The sequence below is a fragment of the Mirounga angustirostris genome, unplaced genomic scaffold (assembly GCF_029215605.1).
Source record: "Mirounga angustirostris isolate CCGP_5_RB_7025 unplaced genomic scaffold, mMirAng1.0.hap1 SCAF_4, whole genome shotgun sequence".
NCBI lineage: Eukaryota > Metazoa > Chordata > Mammalia > Carnivora > Phocidae > Mirounga > Mirounga angustirostris.
This window is the reverse complement of record NW_026991712.1, coordinates 79,081,114-79,106,962: the sequence shown is the minus strand read 5'-3', so window position 1 is coordinate 79,106,962 and position 25,849 is coordinate 79,081,114. Positions and strand designations below refer to the sequence as shown.

General features: G+C 33.6%; 1 protein-coding gene across 1 annotated transcript in view; it reads left to right on the top strand.

Annotated features, from left to right (window-relative positions):
• SNTG1 (syntrophin gamma 1) overlaps window positions 1-25,849 on the top strand; it is a 957,526-nt gene that overhangs the window by 758,778 nt on the left and 172,899 nt on the right. The window contains exon 13 of the mRNA XM_045896572.3: window positions 21,107-21,145. Within this exon, the coding sequence (XP_045752528.3) occupies window positions 21,107-21,145 (39 nt within the window). The remainder of the gene's footprint in view (window positions 1-21,106; window positions 21,146-25,849) is intronic.

Sequence of the window (25,849 nt, the reverse complement as noted above, 5' to 3'; positions counted from 1 at the left end):
AATAAACAGACTATAATTCATATATCTGATTATAAATCAAGGCAAATACGTTTGAACACCTCTGTATTTCACAGCAGGTTAATTCTCTTATGAACATTTTTAAATGTTAGAAATGTAAATATGGTCATTAGAATGGACCATGGAGGTCGTCAAGCCCCATCTCCCACCCAATTAAGAAATATCTTCTGCAAAAGTCCCTTCAGACAACTTTATACTGGAAATCTTTCAAAGACAAGAAAGCCACTGTTTCACAATGCAGCAACTGAACATTTGACAACTCAGTATCAGGAAATGTTCCCTTATACTGAATAAAACTCTCCTGTAGCTTTCATCCATTTGTACTAGTTCTGCCTTGGGAAAGACACACACTAATTTAAATTTCTCTTTTACTTGGCATCTCTTCTAATATAAAAGGGTAAGTATTGTGTGTCACAGGCTGTTTTTTGTTTTTTCTTTTTTCAATAGAAATATCACTGATGCCTTTTTCCCTGGGTTTTCCCATCCTGGTCCCTGTCCCTGGATGTAGAAGCTTTTACAAATAAGTAGAGAATTAATTATGTATTTAAGTTTTTGTTACTGACATTAACATGAACTCAAGTATCTTAAAGCTTCATTACTATCTTGACATGTATTTACTGAATTTGCAATATCCATTTACATATAATTATATATGAAAACATTAAATGACATTACATTTTATTATGATGATTAATCAGGGTTTGTGTTTTCTCATTAAATAATATTATATACTACATTAGCAGTAGTGAAAAAAGTTCAAAGTTTAAGTATGTGCTTTATATTTAAGTACACTTAGGAGTCAGAAAACCTGGTTTTTGTTTTGGTTGCACCAATTACAAAATATTCCAAGTTATGCAAACAACCTATACTAAACCATTTAAGAAAAAGCTCTGTTCCTTAGTTTCTTAACATTTCAAAGAATGAGCTGTCATTGTTCTTGTCTTCCTTACTAGGTTACAATGAGATTCAAATAAGATATTTCTGCAGCTGCTAACTACCACAGTCTATAACGTATAATTTTAAAGAGCAGTATTATATTTACATTAATATAACGTTAATATTTTACCCCACATTTTAGAAGAATGTTGTACAATGGAAATTCAATAAAATGTTGTAGATATTAGTAAATTAATAAAAATACAGGAGTATTAAAATATGTTTTATTTTTTAATGTTGTTTCTTAATATGCATAGTGACTTTCAGAGTACAGAATGGAAAGGGGAAAGATGTATAACTTTATAAAGGAGACACATAAAAAGTATAACCACAGCAAGTAATCAAAGTAGACTTTAACAGTTACAGTCACATTGATAGTCTGTACCCTTGATATGATGTAGTAAAAATGGCACTTTACCTCTGTGGTCTTTCTCCCACAAATCTATAACCTCTGTTGTGTCATGAGAAAGGCATCAAAAATGCCAGTTGATGAAGAATCTACAAAATACTTGACCATTACTCCTCAAAACTGATGTCATAAAAAACAAGGAAAGTCTGAGAAACAGTCACAGCTAGGAGTAGCCTAACTCCTTAGGGTAATGATGACTAAATATAACATGCTATCCTGATACGAGGAATTCTTAATCTCAGGAAACAAACTGAGGGTTGCTGGAGTGGTGGGGGGTGGGAGGGATGGGGTGGCTGGGTGATAGACATTGGGGAGGGTATGTGCTATGGTGAGCGCTGTGAATTGTGTAAGACTGATGAATCACAGACCTGTAGCTCTGAAACAGATAATACATTATATGTTAAAAATAACAAAGATAGTAAGAAGGGAAAAATGAAGGGGGGGAAATCTGAGGGGGAGACATGAGAGATTATGGACTCTGAGAAACAGACTGAGGGTTCTAGAGAGGAGGGTGGTGGGAGGATGGGTTAGTCTGGTGATGGGTATTAAGGAGGGCACGTACTGACTGGAGCACTGGGTGTTATACGCAAACAATAAATCATGGAACACTACATCAAAAACTAATGATGTAATGTATGGTAATTAACATAACATAATAAAAAAAAAGAAAAAAAAATATTGTATCCTGAATGAGATTCTAGAATAGAAAAAGGATATTATATAAAAACTAAGGAACTCTTAAGAAAACATGGACATTAGTTAATAATAATATATTAATATTGGTTCATTAATTATAACAAATGTTCCATAGTGATGAAGCATACAGTGCTAATAATAAGGGAAACTCGGTGTGTGGCATATGGGAATTACTGTCTTAGGAATTTTTCCATAAATCTAAAACTATTTTAATAAAGTATAAGTAACACACTGTGTTATATTAGTTTCAGGTATACAATATAATAATTCAACAATTCCATATATTACTCAGTTCTCATTAAGATAAGTGTCCTCTTAATCCCCTTTAACTGTTTCCCCATCCCTCCACCTACTTCCTCTCTGGCAACCACCAGTTTGTTCTCTGAATTTAAGAGTCTGTTTTTCTTCTTTATTTATTTTTTTGTTTCTTAAATTCCACATTTGATGGCCAATAAATCTAAAACTGTCTTAAAATAAAATGTTTATTTTAAAGAATACACATAATGTGTATATATAATGCAAATATATGTATATTTACTTACATTATTTGTAATTACATTAACACCAGATATTGAAGTATTTTTGAGATAATTGTCAGCTCCCTGATTTGTTTATCCATTTATTTAATCAAATATTTTTGAGGGACTATAGTGTTAATTTGCTAGGGATTGGTACTGTAATTTTTTTTTAAAGATTTAATTATTTATTTGACAGAGAGAGACACAGTGAGAGAGGGAACACAAGCAGGGTGGGTGGGAGAGGGAGAAGCAGACTCCCTGCTTAGCAGGGAGCACGGGCGGAGCTCGATTCCAGAACCCTGGGATCATGACCTGAGCCAAAGGCAGATGCTTAACGACTGAGCCACCCAGGTGCCCTTCATACTGTAATTTTGAGCAAAATGGATAGTCTTTCTTTTTGGAACAAATAGTCCAGTGGAGGAGGAGACATTAATTAAATAAGGACACCAGTAAATGTGGAATTACAGCTTTCTTAGATGGCATGAAAAAATGTTATGAGAGGTTAAATCTATATGTACACACAGATGTAAGGATAACTTCCTAAAGTTGATATGTAAATAATGAATAAGAATAAAATAGGTGAATTTTGGGGAAAGACATTTTATGCAGAGATAATAGTATCTATTCATACAAGAGAAAAAATTAATAGACTTAAATCACAACAATGCATCTTATTTAATATGGAAATTGTCATTGGTGGTGGGAAAATGAAAATGTTTAGATCAAAATAAGTGAGTTTTTCATAAATCTCATTTTTAAGAACAAATCATTAATTTGATACATATTTTTTCTTATATCTGTGGCATTAAATGCCCACTTTCTTATGAAATAATGATTATTATAGAAGTGTTGTTTTATCTGATGTGTGTGTTTAATAAAATAAGAGAATGTGTACCCTATCTCATTGCACCAAACTATTTAATGTTTTAATTCTCCAGGAAATACATCTCCATATTGTTGAACTAGAGCCTTGCCAAATAGGGCAGGTCTAGATACATTCCTAAAATAACTGAACACTTCAAAATCATTAATCGTAGCTCACTGAATACCAGGGCTAGATGGAAATCATTAAGAAGAGGCTGGATTTTGGAAAGTCCCCAAGACCACTCTTCAAATATCTCTAAGGTTGATTTCATGTAACTCCAGAACATTTGTAATATTAATTGACTAAATTACAAAAATATTCACACATGCACACATATGATATGGTAATAAAAACAAATACAGATGAAGGTACTATTAGCTGCATTACTGAGTCAGGAACTTACTAATCAACCATTAGTATTTGTATAGCTAGACCTGAAAATAGGAAGAAGTCTGACTTCAAAACACTCTGTGGTTTGATCAGTCAAAGGCAATCTAAATGGACGCTTTTTTTTTTTAAGGATTTTTTTATTTGTCAGAGAGCAAGAGAGAGAGCACAAGTAGGGGGAGTGACAGACAGACAGGGAGAAGCAGGCTCCCAGCTGAGCAGGGAGCCCGATGCAGGGCTCGATCCCAGGACCCTGGGACCATGACCTGAGCCGAAGGTGGACGCTTAATGACTGAGCCACCCAGGTGCCCCTAAATGGATGCTTTTGCAGAGATATTTTTCCAATGAGAAAAAAAGCATGGGCTTTGGCATCATCAGCCTTGACATGAAGTCCTAGTTTCTCTACCTATGAGGTCTAGGGCTTGGGCTTCATATTCCTCCTCATAAAGAGGCACTAAGTTAAGTTTCAATCAATGTGAGGGTTAAACATTGTGACCCTTAAGTGATGCTGAGACATTTGCAGTTTTCCCTCTCTCCAGTTGCATTCTAAATGAAATGATTTAATCCATAAGCCATCAATGACAGGATCAGTTTGCTTATTGTATATGAGGTTGCATCTCTTTGTTTTGTAGAACAGTCATTTGAGATTCTGAAAGATGGTTGTTTGGGTAACAGAATGTTGATGAAACTGGATATAATGAGTTAAAATGAGTGTCTAGTAGTGACTACACCCATTAAGCAGCTTCAATTTTAGGCAAGCCAAAGGTCTACACCAAAGTTCTCTCATGTTTAAAAAGAAACAGAGGAGGCAGATAAAATATATAGCTTTCTTTCAACCAGTGTCTCATAAACTCAATCTTCCCAATCACTTTCTACTACTACACCACTAAACTAATCCTGATTGATGAACATAGATTCATTTGACATTTCCAAGGTTAAGTGCTAACATAAAGGAATGCCCTCTTCTTTTCTTTTTTTCTTCCAAAATTTTATTTAAATTCAAGTTAGTTGACATATGGAATTGTAGTATTGGTTTCAGGAATAGAATTTAGTGGTTTATTACTTGCATTAATACCCAGTGCTCATCACAAGTGCCTTCCTTAATACCCATCACCCATTTAGTCCATCCCACACCAATCTCCCCTTCTTCAACCCTCAGTTTGTTCCCTATAGTTAAGAGTCTCTTATGGTTTGCCTTCCTCTCTGTTTTTCTTATTTTAATTTTTCTTCCCTTTCCCTATATTCATCTGTTTTCTTTCTTAAATTGCACATATGAATGAGATCATATAGTATTTTTCTTTTCTGACTTATTTCGCTTTGCATAATACACTCTAGTTCTATCTATGTCATTGCAAATGGCAAGATTTCATTATTTTTGTTGGTTGAGTAATATTCCATAGTATATATATACTACATCTTATTTATCCAATCATTTGGGCTTTTTCCATAATTTAGCTATTGTTGATAGTGCTTCTATAAAGATTGAGGTTCATGTGCCTCTTCAAATCTGTATTTTTGTATTCTTTGGATATCTCCTCCTCTTTTCTAAATTCTTTTATATGTATATGTATTTAAATGTGTGTGTATATATATATATTTTTTTTCTCAGCATGCATTTCTTTTATTGGAATGAAATGTATAACTTGAAAAGTATTACTTGTGTGTGTGTGTACGCATGTGCTTGTAGATGATAGACAGATAGATGATAGATAGATAGATAGATAGATAGATGATAGATAGATAGATAGATATTATGTGTTTCTATTCCCAAAGATTTATTGAAAATTAGTATGATCTTAAATAAGAATATATGATTGCACATGTGAGAATCTCAAAGTATATAATTCACATTGTATCATGTGAAAAAGAATAGATTCTCTTCCCCAGATGTTTGTATCAATTAAGAATGCTTTCAATGGGGTACATGCACCCTGATGTTTATAGCAGCAATGTCCACAATAGCCAAACTGTGGAAAGAGCCAAGATGTCCATCGACAGATGAATGGATAAAGAAGATGTGGTATATATATACAATGGAATATTATGCAGCCATCAAAAGGAATGAGATCTTGCCATTTGCAACGATGTGGATGGAACTGGAGGGTATTATGTTGAGCGAAATAAGTCAAACAGAGAAAGACATGTATCATATGACCTCACTGATATGAGGAATTCTTAATCGCAGGAAACAAACTGAGGGTTGATGGAGTGGGCGGTGGGGTGGGAGGGAGGGGGTGACTGGGTAATAGACACTGGGGAGGGTATGTGCTCTGGTAAGCACTGTGATTGTGCAAGACTGTTGAATCTCATATCTGTACCTCTGAAACAAATAATGCAATATATGTTAAGAAAAAAAAAAGAAGAAGAAGGTAGCAGGAGGGGAAGAATGAAGCGGGGGAAATCGGAGGGGTAGACGAACCATGAGAGACGATGGACTCTGAAAAACAAACTGAGGGTTCTAGAGGGGAGGGGTGTGGGAGGATGGGTTAGCCTGGTGATGGGTATTGAGGAGGGCACATTCTGCATGGAGCACTGGGTGTTATGCACAAACAATGAATCATGGAACACTATATCAAAAACTAATGATGTAATGTATGGGGATTAACATAAGAATAAAAAAATTTAAAAAAAAAAAGAATGCTTTCAATGACAAATAAAAGAAACCCTAAGTACTGATGGAGTAAATAGTTGGGTTTTGTTCCCAACTGACAAGAATTCTGGTCGGTGACATTTACTGGCTTTGTTTCAGTGGTTCAGGGAAGCCACCAAGAACCCATCTCCTATCTATACACGTTATTGCCCTCCACTACCATTAGAGTGTTGACTTTTACCTGGTTTGTACCTCATGGTCACACAAGGGCTTCAATAGTTCCAAAAATAACTTTAGTTTTTGGAACAGGAAAGAAAGGAAAGAAGGATAAGTAGCACCATCTACACATCTCCCCTTTTATCAGGCTGAGAGAAAAGTTTGTTAATGGAGGTGGGGGCAGGGAGGTGAAGGTGGCTAGTCTCTACCATTTTTGGTGTTTACAGTGGGAAATGATTGAGAAAAGAAGATTGTGAACAGCTTTTGAGACAAATAACTAACAGTATCTACCACATTATTTAATATTAAAACCATACTAATCCTAAAGTAAATGTGTATATAACCAATACCTTCTCTGATTTTTGTGAGATGATTACAGTCTTTCAGGATTCTCTCTCTTTCTCTCTCTCTCTCACATACACACACACACACACTTTAATCAGTCCTCTGAGTTGACTCAGCAGGTATTTCACTCATCTTCTGTCTTTTACACATTTATCTTCAGAAGTGAAAACAAACTCGTTCTGGAGTCATATGTTTAATTCATAGAGATCTGCATCTCTAATCTAATAGATCTCCATCTAATGATGGCAAACACTTGAAGGTTGAAAACAGAATATTTTTTCCCTAGAAATGTTGGTTTGAAAAGCTAAAGGAAAAACTATTATGTCTGCCACATTGAAAAGGCTTGACAAAGCTTGTAGGTGAATTGAAAGTCATGACAAAATAAAGCTGAGCACAAAGAAGATTTACCGACAATGAACTAAGGGCTGTGATCAGAGGTTGCAGAGTGTGGTTCTTACAAGCATGGGTATCATTTAAGTAGACTTTTTCTTTCTTTTTATAGCTGCTGACATTTCTGAGTCCTTAGATGTACTTTTTAGTGCTAGCGTGTTGTTGTTTTCTACATTGTTTTTCCTCATGCACCAAAATATGAATGTCAGACATGCAGGTGTCAACTAAAAATGGGTTATAGAGAGTGAAATCAAACTGCAGGGTCAGTAATTTATATCAGAATAAAACCAAAGGCAAGTTTGGGCATTACACTGTGTGCATATTTTTGACAACCATATTTTTGCTTTTTACACAATTAGAGTAAAATAACCTACTTTGTTTCTTGGAAAACTGCTAACTAAAACTTAAATAAGTTCCTAAATTTTTGATATTGAACAATATTAGCTAATTTTCATTTGTACAACCCAAAACATCTGCTTTGATATTAGCTGAATAATGCAATCATTCTAAAATGGAGCAGTGTTCCTGGACACAATTTATATGCCACCCTTGATCCAGCTGGTTCTGCCTGCATGATCCCGTCCCCCTCGCCCAGGTGGACTCATTCTTTTGCCTTTATTTCTGGCCAGAGCATTCCCAGTTCTTAATGTTCTCCAGTTTTAGAGCCACTGGAACTTCCCAGGGGGCCTCAGCTTAACACGCCCACCCTTTTAGATACCTGCAGTGCCTAGGGCTGGACTTCAAGATGGCCTTCATCATGCCCATAGTGGCAGGAGCCAATCCCACCGGGCTCACCAGCAGCCCTCACACTAATGGCAACTCAGTGGGAATGTGCAAACTGATCCCCATGGGTCATACATTATCCAGTGGGAGACAAGGGGCAAAAAGGAGCTAGCTAACAAATTCCTTGCCCTTCCCCAATAGATGAACTATTTGGAAATGCAGTAATTGCATAAAGCTCTACTTATCACACTTGATTTAACAACAATGTTTCATGGAGAAGCTATTGCTAGCTCAGTGACTCAGGCAACTCACCACCTTATATTTGCCTTCGGCTGTTCTGCCTTGCTTCCTTTTGCCTTTCACTCTTGATTCCTTGGGATTGAACATTCTCCCTTAATAAAGGTTTAACCTATGTGACTTCTTCAGGCTATATTTCTAGGGAAGCAAGACTAAGGAAATACCTTTTCCCTCTAAATGTTCATTATAGGGTACTAAGCATTCCATGGAGGATACATTCTTGCCTAGTAGCAGTGCAATATGGAAGAGAAGGTGTAAATGAAGTGTGCTAAGTAGGTAGATGAAGGGCCATTAGAAAATTATGCAAGAAATCATTTTGAGTTTGCAGTTGCTCAATTGAATACATCTTAAAAGACCCCTTATTCTATGATGGAGCTTAAAAGCTGAGGATACCTGAAGAGGGTGCAGAGGTGGCTATAAACATTTCCTGAGGATTGAGTCTGAATTATTATGTATAAACACTGTGCATTTTCTTCACCAAGAGTCCTATCTAATAACTTAGCCATGGTAAACCTGATTTCTTCACCTATGATTAATACTGACTTATTAAAATATGTTTCATCACTTCCTGAAACCCATGGTTCCTACACTGTGCAGGCACACCTACCCTGCAGCCAGTTTTTCCCTCTTTTTTACTTTTATAGCATCTTAGACGACCTGTTTTAACACTCATTTCAAAACTTAGAATTATTTGTTGCATGTTTGTTTTGCCAGCTACACCAGATGATTTTTGAGGGTAAGAATCCTATATCCTTGGCATTCACTTGATGTCTGACATACAGTCATTTCTGAGGTTTAGTGAATTCATGGAAGAATGAATAAGTCAGCTCCAAATGAATAAACATATGATTTATAAATGGTTGCAACCTGTTTTCAGCTTTTAGGCTTTTAATTCACAGTAAGATTAGATAGATGATGTAGATGTTGATATATATAGATACAGATATAGATGGATGTGGTGGTATATTTATAGTGCTTATATATATGCTAATCTTAAAGATGATGACAGGTAGAATTGAAAAATTCTTATATTAGGAAAAATAAAGTTTAAGAATACTCATTTGCATATAATACCAAATCATCCTGAAATATTGATTTACTGTTAATAGATATGTTTTTAGAAACAACATGACATACTTTTAAAATTATATCCATAGGGATGGAGAGTAACCAAGGTAGCAATGGCATTCTATAATCCATATCCTGAAAAAAAAAATGGATGAAAAATATGAGTTGAAATGTGGGCTCCTGAGGCAAAAATCATTTTTTGATTCTTCCCTCTACATGGTAAAGGTAGAGTTCTATCAGCAGCTGCAGAATGGATATATTGCCTTATGTGCCCACACACTAATATCACTAGTCATGAGGTGGATTTATATCTATAGAATAAAGATCTCTCTTAGTCCTCACACATCTGTTAAATAATATTGGCCACAAATCTTTAAGGGAATTGGAGGACTGTTTCTTGCTTCCATAAGAATGATTTGCTTGGGTAAATCTTCAAAATTGATTTCCATGGGAAAATATACCTTGTTAGCAGGGTCCTGCAGCATCCATTCTGAGAACACACAGCTTCAGCCACCAAAATTTACTTGTTTATGAGGTATAAAAAAATAAAAGATTAATAGAACTTGGATAAAAAAGTTTTTAATATAAGATCCTCACTGATCTTCAAACATTTGAGTGGGATTAAAGACATTAAAAGTAGGAGGAAAAAAAAATTTTAAAGGAATATTTGAATATCCTATTGTATTTCTTTTTTGGTCTGAAGAGATAGTCACAAGGGGATATTACTACTTTAGTTTCTAGATACAATTGATGGTGCTAAAATGAATATACAAAATTAAGGGATTCAAAAAATAAAGTGATATTTAAAACAAATGGACAGTCCTATTACACCAAATTTTATTTTTAATCAGTTAGTTCCAAACTAATCTTTACTACAACCAGTTGTATATCACGCTTATCTCAATTTAACAGATCTACTGCAATAATTAAGCTTCCTTTAAGGGGTTTCCATTAACATTTTTGAAATGTTGTTAAAGAAAAAGAAGACACATACTTATCATTTTCCCCAGCATTTAGTCAAAGTGAATATTACTCCTTAAAGTACAGTTCATAATATTTATTTTATCAGATGTTCACTTTTGATGTTGTTTAATTAGTTGATTTACCATGATTATTTTCATTTCTTTAGTATAAGAAATTCATCTGAAAAAATTTGTAATATGAGCATTCAATGACTTTATATTTGTCCTTCTAGCTTTTTGAAGCTGTCTCAAACTTAAAATTCAAAGTTCTAATGAAAAGTCTTTAATGAAATGAAAGTCTTTAAATTCAGTGCTACTGAATTTAAATTAAACTTTTAATACTATAGGAATATATTCTTGCATATAATAGAGCTTCAAAATACTTATTTCTTTAAATGTAAGACTTCATCAATACCAAAGATTCCTACAAGAAAAAAAAAATCCCTATCCCTAATGTAATAGAATAAAATAAGAAGACAGAATAAATGGTGAAAATGTTTTATAAAATAGAATGCATCATTTTTCTAACATTATTTAATATCTATAGAACTATGTAGATGATACACAGCAAGTAAAATTTTTAGTAATTAATTATAAGATCTAGAAAATAACTTTCTTTTCTATTTCATTTCATCCAAAACATGAAGATTCTTCTCATGTTGGGTATTTAATTATTCTTCCCCCTAAAAAAATCTATTCAAAATCCTCCTTCTGCAAGAATATATCTATATTACTTGACTTTTATATTTCTTGGGCCTATTGTTTTCTAGAATATCGAAACCTCCATTTGCCATTTGGAGTATTAGTGTTGGTAGAAAAATGTATTTTAAAATATATCCTTTCATTTGTTTTTAATTTTAGATTTTTATTAAAGTGCAGAAGAGTATAACATGAAAATTTATTGCAATAATAACATATTTAATGCTAGTGTTTTTATTAACATATTATTACATATACATTAAAATATGTGTATTTCTGTTTACATATATAAAATAAAATTACCATCCTCTTGTGTAGATGATATTATCCTTTGTTCAATCAAGATTTAATCATGAACAGTTTCCCATGATAGTAATCATATTCTGAGATTACCTACTTCTATTGGACTAATAGGTGCTTAACTTTGCATATATCTTAATTAATAATCATAATTAATAAATGGATTATTATTACTTAACATAATAAATGGATGATTATTACTTAAAATATATCATTAAATAATAGTGCACTATGGATTTTTGGGGCATATTAATCAGTTAAAACACTGCTGATTATATCTTAATATAAGTACTTAGAAAAAGAATATGAACATTTTTTAGTCCCGCAAACCAAGATTATGTCTTAATCCAATCAGCTGGATCAAGGCTGGGTTGAAGTTTTGTAGGGTTCTGTTTATTTCTATTTTTTTTTTTTTTCCTTTCCCAGTTCTATAGCCCTCCAGGCCTTTGAGCTGAGAGTACAGTCTATGGCCTGGGAGCTCTCCTTAGCCAGCTCTGAATTCTCTTTGCTTACCTCTCAGCACAGCAAATTTCTAAAACTGTTGTCTGTTTTTGCATAATTTTCAGATTAATATTCTTAACCTTTCATCCTGCCTTGATTTAGAACTCAGCAAATATCTTGAGGTGAAAACCAATTTTATGTTCAAAGCCCTACAGATCACAAATGCTGCCAATATTATCCTATGAGAAAAGTAAATTTTCTGCTTCTTTCTCTGTCTGGGCAAATTATGCTTCTCACTCTCTTCCAGTCCAATCCAGTGTCTACAGAAGGCCAGCTCACCTCTGTGTGCTCATCTGTCTGGGACCTTACCTATGCTCACCCTTGTGACAGCAGGTGCTCCCAAATGCCTTCAAACAAAATGCTTTTAGTCAGTTCACCACTCCATTCCAGTTGTTATCAACAGGAGGGTAGCTGTGCTTCATGCTTTCTCATCCTATTTAGGAACGTAATAATTTTGCTTTCTTTCTTAAATATGTCTGCATTAAATATGGACTGCATTGGAGGCTAGTGGATGATACATTGTTCAAGTAATTTACCATTTGCTCCACTATTGCTCTCTGTTAAAATTTAAAATACAACCTTTATTATTAACTCAGTATATACATTTTAGATTCAATTATTTTTATTATTTTATTTTTATTTATGTATTATGTTTTTATTAGTATATTTATTATTCAATATTATTTATTCAGTTAATTATCTGTTAAAAGTCATTGGCTCATTTAGTTTTGCAGTGGTAAAACCCTGTTTTAATTATTGTAATTCTACATGCACTTAAAATTCTAAATGCACTTGAATAGACTTGGAGATTAAACTTAAATACTCTCCGATATATTTGACCATTTATTCTTGAGGGGCCCATAAAGTCTAAATATAGTTGCACTTAAATAATATCACCAGAAATTTTGATTTGGAAGAAATCTGACAGGAATGGATCTACATAATCTCCATATTTCGTATTAGGTTAATTGTTATGAATTTTATTCTTAGGGTGATCAAAAGTATTTTGTTCCATTTCTGTACCTTTTTTTTTTTTCAAACTGAAGAAGACTATTGGTTTGGATATATGTACATGGTATTCAAATACCTTAAAATCATTTTTTTTTAAGATTTTATTTATCTGCGAGAGAGAGAATGAGAGACAGAGAGCATGAGAGGGAGGAGGGTCAGAGGGAGAAGCAGACTCCCTGCTGAGCAGGGAGCCCGATGCGGGACTTGATCCTGGGACTCCAGGATCATGACCTGAGCCGAAGGCAGTCACTTAACCAACTGAGCCACCCAGGCACCCAAATCATTTTTAATCTAATTGTCTTGGGCATTTTTCATATAGTAGATTATCTTCCTTAATGACATATGCATTCTGCCTTTTTTAATAGTCATATTTTTCATTCTATTTTTCACCATATTATCTGGGCTATAATTTTTAATGCCACTGTTAAATAATAATGATAAGGACAGTTCCTTATATTCTTTTGTTAACTTGATTTCATATATTTAATTTTAATCATGATATTTGTTAATTTGAAATAAATGTTGATTCTATATAATGTAAAAAGATCATTATTTTCTTATTTCACTTATTCTATTTCCTTTATCATTCTTTCATAAAGATTGGAATTGCATTTTAAAAAATAGTTTTGCGTATCTATTTATGAGATTAAATTACTTTTCTTCTTAACATAACCATCCCTTAGATGTGTTTCCATAAACCATACCTGGCTTACAAATAGGTTTTTGTATGTAGTCCTCACTGTCTTTGAAATTTAAAATAAATGTTAAAATTTACATATTGAGATTTGTCATAAAAATTAAATTTCCATATTTTTTTTAATTTCCAGAATTTCTGATAAAATTAAAAAACATGTTATATTTTGGCAGAGCAAGAGTATGTCCGTTCGTAATACCAACGGCTATCATTAGTCCAAAATATATATTAATGTAGTGATTTCCATTATTTTTTGCCTTTCTGTTAATTTTACTCATGTGGAAATCATTAACAAAGTGGAAAAATGGGGTTCCTTCAATGAATTAGAAGCCTCTGTAATAAGTATAATTACAAGATTATACTAAGAAAGAAGATTAAATCAGATTCTAGTTAAAAAAGAATTAGGATAGCTAAACCAGTTACAGATTTTTAAATCAGAAGAGAGCCTCACATCGAGCCCTAGTGATGAGCTGCAGAGTACCACCAATAACAGAAGGAACACAGGCATTATTTTGATTCAGATCTAGGATTATTAATGAGTTTGAGAAGGTAAGAATATCATTCAATATCCCCCACAAGATGGTTAATGGTGATTGACAATACTTGTTAGGTAGTTGGACACACTGCTAAGCTAAGGGAGGATAAAGGCGGTGCAATTAAGGGTTATGGTGATGTAGAGGTCTGTAAGCACATGCAATGAGAACAATGTAAGAATTATACCCACAGGGAATACAAAAGAGAAAGTTACTGGCCAGTTCCACTAGGGTTTTCGAAACGTTTTCATGGTGGTTACTGTTCTTGATTAGGTAGTACAACAGCACAGCCTTTGGTGTCAGACAGAACCAGACCGTGCCATATTCAGGGTGAATTTAAAAGATGTTTAACGGGGCGCCTGGGTGGCTCAGTCGTTAAGCGTCTGCCTTCGGCTCAGGTCATGATCCCAGGGTCCTGGGATCGAGCCCCGCATCGGGCTCCCTGCTCGGCGGGAAGCCTGCTTCTCCCTCTCCCACTTCCCCTGCTTGTGTTCCCTCTCTCGCTGTGTCTCTCTCTATCAAATAAATAAAATCTTTAAAAAATAAATTAAAAAAAAAAGATGTTTTAACTTCTGTGCACCTTAGGCAAACACACACACACACACACACACACAAGACTAGATTCCTGCTAGGTGAAAAAGAAAAAAAAAAAAAGAGAGAGAGAGAGAGGGAATGAGTGTGGGTCAGAGAGGGAAAGGGACAGGAGAGAGAGTGTGCGTGCGCAAGAGAGCAGGTGGTGTGGTGTCAGAGAGAGGGTGTGTGAGTGAAGGCACCAGGCATGTATCCAGTAGTTCCATACAGAGATCTAGTATACAGATGACCCACAAGAGAGGCAGGCACCAGATCATGGAGGGATTTGAATGGTATGGGATTCTGCCAATTTAAGATTTGCATTTTTAAAATAGTGTCTTAGAAGTGTGGTATAAGTATTATAGAAGGGTATTGTTTTTAATCATCTCCCTTTTATCAAGAACATATAAAATTACAGAAGTGTGCACCTTCATCTGTGATATCCTTTTTTGTTACATGACAAATTGGATAATGAAATTCCAGAATCCCCTCTACAAATGAATGGATGCAGGTCACTGTCAAAAGTCAGGAAAAGCAGATGATAGGAAATCCTACTGAGAGGTTAAACAATAATTTACTGGCTAAGCACTATGCTCAGGTTTCATTAAAAATTTTTCTTAACAGAAATCTATTTAAATCTCATGGCACTCAATCTGCCATTTCTACTAATGCAGTGAATTCAATCTTGGTGATTCTTAGTATCTTAATCACTTCTAAATTAGAATTCAATCTTTTGGGGTAAATACTCAAATTCCAGTTCTCGTCTCCTTTTCCTCCCCTTCTCCCTGCAGGAATAATGTATCACTTCAGTATTGGTCCCTGGAAACTCCTCTGTGGAGTTCTTCCCATGTGCTCTGAATGCCACCCTTTGTCCCTGATGCATTTCCTGATATGTGTGATCCCACCAACATCTCCAGCTCACATGTCATGAAGCTTCTTCTTGTCTTCCAGCACTTCTATTATTTTCTCATCAGCCTGGCAGGCATGAAAAATTTTGGATTCTGTTCTTCAGATTAAAACACTTCCTCTAGCTGCAGCTATTCTATCATTTTGAAACCATGCTTGGTATGGGGATTCTGTGAAGACTTGGGGAAGAGAGTCCAAAGCTCTCCACTGGGATTTCCCAAACTAATTTGTGCTTTCTGTGTCTACTTCCTCAAAATTTGGCCTGCCATGCCAAACAGCAGGAACCCCAACTCCCCTACCCCCATCTCTCTCTCTATGCTTTTGTCTCAATCCAGAAACTATTCTTCCTGTGAGATAAGAACTTGCTATTAATCATCAGGCATTCCTTCCAACTTTCATATATGGTATAAACTAGGCTTGAAGCCGTTAGAATTCCTATAGACATTCAAAGTTAATAATCTAGAAATTTATTTTATTTAGAAATAACTTGCTTTCAAGACTAAGTTAACCTCAGAGAATTTGATTCTTTGTTCTGAGATATTCTGTCTTCTCATTTGTTCAACAAACACCGATTGAACACCCACTAAGACCTAGACAATCTTTTACATGTAAGAAGTAATGTATGGAATAAAACATAAATCTGTGACTTCATGAAATTTTTTTTCTAAAGGGAGGGAGCAAGCAGATCATAATACAAAAATATAATAAAATAAATAGCATTTAACAATGCTAAGTGGTATGAAAAGAAAGAAATTTAAAGAAGGCCATTTATAATGGGGCACTATTTTAGACCTTTATTCTGCTACTTCTAAGCCTAGAGGTTTATGAAGAAATATCAACTTTCTTTTTCAAGCATGGTAACTTAAAAGGATTCATTTGTTTTCTTTTGGTCCTTTCACCCATTTTAAAGAAAAATTTTGTTCAGGTAGCTATTTGTTAATCTCAATTTAAAATTATTCAACGTATTCCCTGGTTAGACCATATGAACACAGATTAACTAGGAAATCTTTGCAGCTTTCCATGGATTATCTGCATTGTAAAAACATAGTATGCTGTAAATGAGTGCATGTTTTTGTGCTGTAGCCCTGAAAATATCTGTCTCTTTTATTTTTTGAGGTACTGTGGTTTTCTACTCAGAAGGAAATGTCCCAGTGTGATTCTAGAAAAAATGGAAATTAAAGTAGTATATATTGTTTTCTTGAACAAATCTGGAAGAGCTTATTTAAGCATATGATGGCATAGGTTTGATTTTGAATAACAATTTTTATTGAATGCCATTTTAAGTAGATACTACACAAAGAAGTGTCATTTGATTAACCTCAGTCATGTATTTTATGTCATTCATAGAACTAAGACCACATGTAGGAGGAACTTAAAGATAGAAGAAGGTAGAATTTCCATTCTCAAATGGACTTCAGTATCCTAGGAATCAAAGATAATTCCAGAAATGACCCACTGAGTTGGGCATTATCCTACCACAATTGCACAGTAAAACAAAAATAAGTTGATATTTGATTTTAAAATATTTGAATTTCATACCATACTTTTATAAAACTTATGTTCTCAAATAAAATAAGAAATTATCACTCCTAGATTTTGTTTCCTTTGAGTAGGTCACACCAATCTGAATCTAGATATTGTTTTTCAAATATGTAGGAGTCATTAAACCAGTTAATACATTTGTAAATAACCGTGGCATAGAACTTCTTGGAGATGCAAAGCCTCTTGCTTTGGACATAGCACTCTCAGTCTCAGCTCATTTTGCTGTAGTCATCTTCTCTGTAGGACAATCATGTTTTACTGCCTGATGGAAGGCCAAATCATCTATTTCTTGAGCCATTGTATTAATTTTCCTTCTTTTCTGGAACTCTCTATAAAGTTTTAAAGTATCTATAAATCTTCTAGAATAGGTCACATAAGTTTCATCAGATTTGTAAAGAGGTATGTGATTAAAAATGATTTATAGAAAAACTTTGCTGTCTTTGAAATAAATGTCTTTCCCTAAGGTAGCAACATAAATTCTAATTCTGTATTCAGCCTTGAAGGTAGAATATCTACATAAATAAAAGTCTTCTGCTTGGGAGATTTATTTATTCTTCCCTCCCTCCCACCGCTCCTCCCTCTTTCTCCCTATTATTTCTTTATATTATGAGTACTGATTCAAGTATACTTCCTATTTTTATTAAGATGTGAGGGGCTCCTGAAAAAAAATACACAATGCAAATTGTATCCTCTTATACTTCCACATAGACATTAATTATATTCCACATTCTTAGCTTAAATCAACATGATGTTAAAACATTCAGTGTTTACAGATTTATCTTTGTCTTTTGGACTAAAAGCTGTAACATGGATTTCCTTCATCTGAATGCATTTTACTTGGTAGTTTTCTACGTCACTTGCTGTTCTTGTAGAATGACAGGTGAGGCAATCCTGGTCAAAATCATACTGTTTCCTTTACATTCTTAGGATTAATAGCTTTAAGTAATCTTGCTCCATAAAGAGCTAGTTTGATGTGATTGCAGTTATGTCCTTTCATCTTTTCAAGACTTCATGTTCAGACACTGACTCTTTTTGTTCAAGATTATATTAATTTTTCTGCTTCTCATAACACAAATTATTGGTTCTGATAATACATAATTAGCATGGGTTTCTAAGAAGTTTAATATTAAAAACATCTTTTGGACAAATTTTGATTTTCCTTATTTGAAGAGCAGTCTAAAAATGGTGCAGAGAATTTAGGATTTCCACTATTTAGAATTAATATTGTTGCCAAATGCCAACAATTTTTAAAACTTTGCTCTATGAATGCATTTAAGAATATATTATTTACAGTTTGGTATTTTATTACATTTAATAAATTAAACATTATTTCAACCATATAACATTCAGCTTTATTTTTAAAAATAAATTTAAATTGTCATGAATGTTTCCAATATTTTTATCTTATCAAGCTATTTTATTGATATGATTTCTTATGACTACTAAATGAGTAATTTAAAACAATATACTTCTAGCATTTAGCATTTTCTACATTGAGTATTTATAATCGAGGTTTCCTAGAATATGCTTGTAAATGTAAAAGTAGGCATACTGTTTCCAACTGATAAACACTTTCACATCTGAAGAAACTTCAACTGATTCCTTATCCCTCTAACTGTGGCATGCCTGCAAGTGATTGAGGCTCTGTAGGTGAACAGTGGGCAACCTCTACTCTGGAACCCAGCCTGGTTCACACATGGTTGTCACTCACTTGGTCCTTGAGTATATAAACCCTAACTTAGAGTGCCCCAGAAAACAGAAAGGTATTTGCAAAGGATAGTAGAAAAAAGACATCTTTGTTTAACTTCTTTAAAACATTCTTATTGTTGGGGCACCTGGGTGGCTCAGTTGGTTAAGCATCTGCCTGAACCTCAGGTCATGATCTCAAGGTCCTGGGATCGAGCCCCTGCTCAGCAGGGAGCCTTCTCTCTCCCTCTGCCTGCTGCTCTCCCTGCCTGTGCTCTCTCTCTCTCTCTATCTCAAATAAATAAAAATAAATAAATAAACAAACAAACAAACAAATAAATAAAAACATTCTCATTGTCTTCAAAAGAAATCTAAACTTCTTTTATATTAATTTTATATATTATTATTTATTATATTAATGATAATCATCACTTATTGAGCTCTAACTTCAGGACATTTGTTTTTTCATTTAATTTTTCCAACAAATATATGTGGTTAATATTGTTATAGGCATTTTACAAAAGATGGAAATTAGACACAGGATAATTAATAACCTGTTTAATGATATTTAGTAATAGTTACAGCCGGAATTCAAACCCAGGTCTCTATGACTGTAAAACTTGACAATGTTATTATGCATCTATATTGTGGCTCCAGCCCTGACTTAAGTTTACTCCACACTGTAGCCACTTGGACTCTTCAGACTGTAAAATAGCCCCATTATGCTATTGTCTCAGCTTGGAAAGACTTTCGTTTTCATGTTCCAGCACTTACAGCACCATGACTCACATTGGTCGATCATTAAAAGGATTTTAGAAATGAATGAGACAGTCTCCACATTTTTCTTAGCATTTATCAAATCTATACATGTATGTGCATGTGTACATTTACGTACATTACTGTGGCCTGAGCATTGTTACAATTATTCAAATTATTCAGACTTTTTTCAGATTAAAAAATTAAAAGTTACAACGCCAGATAGTTCATGCTGGAAGACAAGAGTCCATGCAAAATATTGGTAGAATTTTACAATTTTTTATAATAATCCATAAGAACTAGCAAAAAGCATAGTTCCATGAAGTATCAATACGGATTTTTTTTTATCGATTAATAAAAGATGTTCAGGAAGCTGTTTTTTCTGTCTGTGTCTCTAAACTATCCTGATTTTAGTTGAGGATACCAGTAGTTTTAGAAATTTCTTTAGCTGATTCCTCACTGAAACAAAAACTATTTTGAAATGACTATAGCTATGTAAGAAAGATGTATGTTTTTTGTACATGTCCCTGTGGAAATCACATAAATCTTCTCAAGTTTTCTTTTCTTATCTATTTTAAATGACACATATGTTGCCAGTAAGTCTTTTCTTGTACATGAGCCATTTAATGATTCTCCAACTTTGTGCACCATATCCATTAAATTTCCTGTCATTTCACATTTATCAGTAAGACAAAGGGAACCGAAACTAACAAAGAAGGAACAATAAAATAACTCAGTAAAACAATTTCTGAGTGAAAACAGTCTGTGTTTAGTGTGGTATATGATTATATCATACAGAGTTAGCATTCTTTAAGTTATCTAGAAAATCAATGAAAAATAAAAATTAGTTTTAATTAGTAAAAATTCTGTTGAACAAAGACTTTGTGTGTTAGAAGGTCATTTGTCTAAATCTGATATTCATTTTCAGTTGGATTTTGAAGTTTGTTTATAATGAAAGAGGAAATCCTTTCTCCGAAGATTGATTTTAGTTGTTTTGAAATGTCACTCATTAAATTATCTTAAAGTAAATATTATATTTTATTTAGGGTCCCAAATGAAAATATTTTGGCACATGTACTTTATCTTTTAGTATTTGAGTATTCTATTTCCTCTGTTCTCTTGAGTGTTAAAATAAATTGAATATAATATTTCAAAATGAAGAAATAAATTACAAAAGTTACTTTATATTCTCCATAGATTGTCATTTAACATTATATGGAAATGCAAGCTTTTCATTTTTCATAAATGAAAAAATTATTAGATGAAAATATTTTTCAAAATGTTTACATATCAAATTTGGAATACTTTTGATAGCCAAAATTTTAAAGAAAAATTGTAATTGGTGTTTGACATGCAGTGATTTTAGTATGTCAATTTAGAATATCAGTATATATGAACTCACTAAAAATAGAGTTTCATAAAATTTGGGGGCTCTTGTGTAACCTTATGTTTATTGTTCTCACTTTTATTATTTATTTATTGTTGCAGATTAAAAAAATCAACAGAAACTTTCCTGTAAACCAGCAGGTAAGATGGAAAAATATTTGGAGAGACAAATCATATATTTCTTTCATTTTATTAATTATCAAAGATAATCTTGATTACATTTAATTTATATGTGGAAATAATTGGCACTATCATTTGCTCTCCAGGAATATACATAATTTATTAGACTTCTTTCATATTATGTGATATATCTGTTTCTCTAATCATATTAAAAGCAGTTTTAAAAAATATTTTATCTAAGTAAACCAAGTCAAAACTCTATTTGACTGGGATGCCTGGGTGGCTCAGTTGGTTAAAAAAAAAAAAAAGTTTAAAAAAATAACTCTATTTGACAAAATACATATATTTATTTAAATATAATGTTGAAGACCTAGGAGAGATATTTACATAAGATAGTTTGACTGTATCTTAACATGTGGGAAACCTATTTTATTTTAGTTCAAGTTAGTTAACATATAGTGTATTATTTGTTTCAAGGGTAGAATTTAGTGATTCATCAGTTGCATATAACCCCCAGTTCTCGTTACATCAAGTGCCCTCCTTAATGTCTTTCATCCAATTACCTGATCCCCTGACCCACTTGCCTTCCAGCAACCCTCAGTTTGTTCTCTATAGTCAAGAGTGTGCTTCTCTCTGTTTTGTTTTGTTTTGTTTTTTAATTTTTATTTATTTATTGAGAGAGATAATGATAGAGAGAGAGCATGAGAGGGGGGAGAGTCAGAGGGAGAAGCAGACTCCCCGCTGAGCGGGGAGCCTGATGCAGGACTCGATCCCGGGACTCCAGGATCATGACCTGAGCCAAAGGCAGTCGCTTAAATAACTGAGCCCCCCAGGCGCCCATCTCTGTTTGTATTTTATTTTATTTTTCCTTCCCTTCTTCTATGTTCACCTGTTTTGTTTCTTAAATTTCACACATGAGTGAAATCATATGGCATTTGTCTTTCTCTGACTGATTTATTTCACTTAGCATAATACACTCCTGTTCCATCCACATCGTTACAAATGGCAAGATTTCATTCCTTTTGATGGCTGAGTAATATTGCATTGTGTGTGTGTGTGTGTGTGTGTGTACACACACACCACATCTTCTTTATCCATTCATCCATTGATGGACTCTGGGCTCTTTCCATAGTTTGGCTATTTTGGACACGGCTGCTATAAGCACTGGGGTTCATGTGCCCCTTCAAATATCTATTTTTATATGGGAGATATATGTTTAATTGATCTAAAAGAAGGAATTTTCAAAATTAGATGACGGTATTTTACATGAGTCTAAATGAATGCATAGAATGAAAATGATGTCTGATTAATCTAGCCAAGAATTTAGTTGATTTATAGACTGATAATTGATTATAGAATAAAATAATTGATTATAGAAAACAATAATTGATTCTACTTACAATTTTACTAAGCTGAACTTAAATTTGCATTGCCTCATAAACATTATAAAAATATTTGTTTGAATGAGTAAAGTAAGTATAGGCTCAGTTTTGGACTTGCGCAAGTCAGCCATGTGTCAGGTTCATGTGATGGTGGAGAAGCAAAGGCTGGCCATGCATTTCCTACCTTTAACATCAACCTCAATGTGCAACCATTGATCAAAATCTAAACATCTAAGTTATCTATTTATAAATGGTAGGTCAATCACAAGTTAATTTCAACGGTAGAAATTTTAAATAATCATCTTATGAAACTAAGTTACTTTTCTCAAACCTCAGTTGTTCATCGGTAATATTTTAAAAGTGCAACTACCTTACATGTTTATTTTTGTAGATTAAATAACAAACATAAAATTCTCAATATATGCCATTATTAACATTAATATGTTAAAATTTTAAATTTGTTCTTTAGAATACAGAATTTATGTTCTTGTATAATTTATATTATTAATGGTGCCACTAGCCCAGACTAGCCCACAAAGTTATGTGTGACTGAAACACTACTGAAAATAGCTCTGGAGAGCTCAATATGTCTGCAAAGCTCTGAACTGTGTCTCTCCAGCCATAGGCATACCCTGTTTCCTAGCCTCAGGTCCTCACACCTGAGTCATGCTGATGTTTTAGGTAGATGCAGAAGTTGAAGAGACGTACGTGTCATGTGTCTCATGACATTCCACTGTGGTTATGTCTCAGCCCTTGTTTGATGTGCAGAGAACAGGGCTCTAGCCCAGAGCTACTGATCCACTCACTCTGTGATGATACCTGGGAAACTCCCACTGTGGCTCTCATTCCATCCCAGATGCTTCTGATGCCAGTAGGACGTTACATAGGAAATACAGTTTAACAAGCGTATAGGGCTGTAGTGGAGGGAAAATTCCTTAATGAGAAATTATTCAAATAGAAAGGAACATCAGCCACTGGGGAAGGTTGTAATGCCCATCAGTAAACATAGCTGTTTTATAGTCAGATACATAAAATGTAGATCTATTCATTTGTGGAATTCTTGCCAAAAATATAAATGATGAATGTTTCTTTAAGAATGACTCTAATATTTGTGTTATCATCCATCCTTGCCCTTTCTAACCTCAACATGTGAAGTATTAATAATTAGTGTAATTTATGTTACTATAAATATTTCATAATCCTAATAAGCCCACGGTTATTCTTTATTTATGATGACAACTACATTTGACACTTCCTACATTTTCCCTCAATTGGCATTCTTTGCCACCTCTGCGTTTATCTAGGTTTTGAATAATGGTAAAGTAAAAAAGAATCTGGAAAAAACTTAAATATAAAGTAAATAATAAAACTGTTCAATATTCCAACCCACACATATATAATAAATGTAGGTAAGCATTAGTATTCATAGCTTTTTATTTGCTAGCCTATTAATATTATTATACCAAAATTTTATTTCAAATCTCTTAGCATTTAACATTTTTTAAAATCATAATGAATTCTTCTTGGCATTTTAAAAACTGAAAGCAAGAGTTAATAGATTTTTACCTTACTACTTTCCATCATGGAAATGAAGACTTCCAGGAAATAGAATTTGTGTATAGTTCAATATTCATATATACACACTATTGGAAAACTCACCTGCATAACTTGATACCAGTGCATTAGGAGACCAAGGTACATTCCCTATTTAATAAAATGTGAACCAGTTTAATGAATGAAAATTTGAAAACACATATAATCTTATTTCTCCTCCATATTTAGCATTCAAACAGCACTCTTATCTTGGACTAAACCACATTGTTTTGCTTGAATCTCAAATTTTTTTCTAACTTAATTTTCATGTAAAGTTTTATGAAACTTTGATTAGATATAAAGATATATGTTTATACATATGCTTTTGATTGAATAATTTAGGCATATGTTAAAATATTCAAGTGTTATGAATGAAAATCATATCCCCCCATATCCCTGATGTCCTAGGTCTCAAAAAAGAAAAGAAAGGATGTCACCCACTTGAACAGAAATCTTTTGCTTCCTGTAGGATTCGATTTTGAATTTGTGCTATCATGTGGTACGGCTACCCTAACCGGAGAAATTAGAATAAAATAAAACATAAAGGGGACTGGGGGATATCACTACTGTCTAACAGGGGCCAGTGTTAGAACTTAGCTCTGTAGGGACACTCCCACAAACCAGAATGCATGAGACTTTCAATAAAACTACTCTCATTAAAGAAGAGATTTGAATTCAAAATGTTACATTATTGAGTAAATAGACCACAATAGGGGAAAACATTATATTTAAAAATCCAAACTTATTTTTTGAGTGGGGGAGGGATAGAGGGAGAAGGAAACAGAATCTAAAGCAGGTTCCACGTCCGGCACAGAACCTGACATGGGGCTTAATCTCACAACCCTGAGATCATGATCTGAGCCAAAATCAAAAGCTGGACACTTAACTGACTGCACCACCCATATCCCTTCCAAAAAATCTAAAACTATTTTTAATTATCATGTGCTTTTTAAGTAAAGGAAGGAAATTATAAGTCAAGAACAGGATGTGGTGTTAAAAAATGTGGATTTGCAAAAGAATCAAATAGGAGTTAAAAAATTTTAAAAAGAACATATTTAAAATTAAAATCAATTAACCAATTGAACAATAGAATAGATGAAGATGAATTGAAAGAGAATGTCATCAGAACACAGCACACACAGAAAGGGGTGAAAAACATAAAAGTTAATGTAAGCCATGAACTTTAGAATGAGAAATTAAAAAAAAAAATTAAAAATAAAATCTGCAGAAAGACTGGAGAAAACATATGAGAGGCAATGTATGAAGAGAGATGATGGCTAAGAATTTCCTTGAGTCTTCAGATTAAAGAACCAAGCTAACTCCTGAGCAGGGTGAATAGAAACAAACCCACACCAACAAAGGATCTGAAATGACCTCAATATCCAATGAGTGGAATACTGTGCAACCATTAAAAGGATAAGCTAGTTCTGTTGGTACTAGTATAGAAGGTTATCCAAGAAAGTTTATTAAGTGGCAATAGCAAAGTGAAGAATAGGGAACAAAGTAAGCCACTGTGTTTTAATAAAGGGGTTGAAATGATACATAAACATATTCTTTTAAAGGAATAAAAAAAGAAAAAATAAAAAAAATCTCGAGAAGATACACAATAATCTGATGAAGGTGTTGAATCTGAAAAGTATTAGGGTCTAGTCTCCTTCCTCCTTCCCCTTGTGAAGATTTCATTCCCAAGTTCCTGTGCTTAAGTCTTATGCCTTTCCCTGGAGAACCCTCTCTTTTCAATTTCCAATCA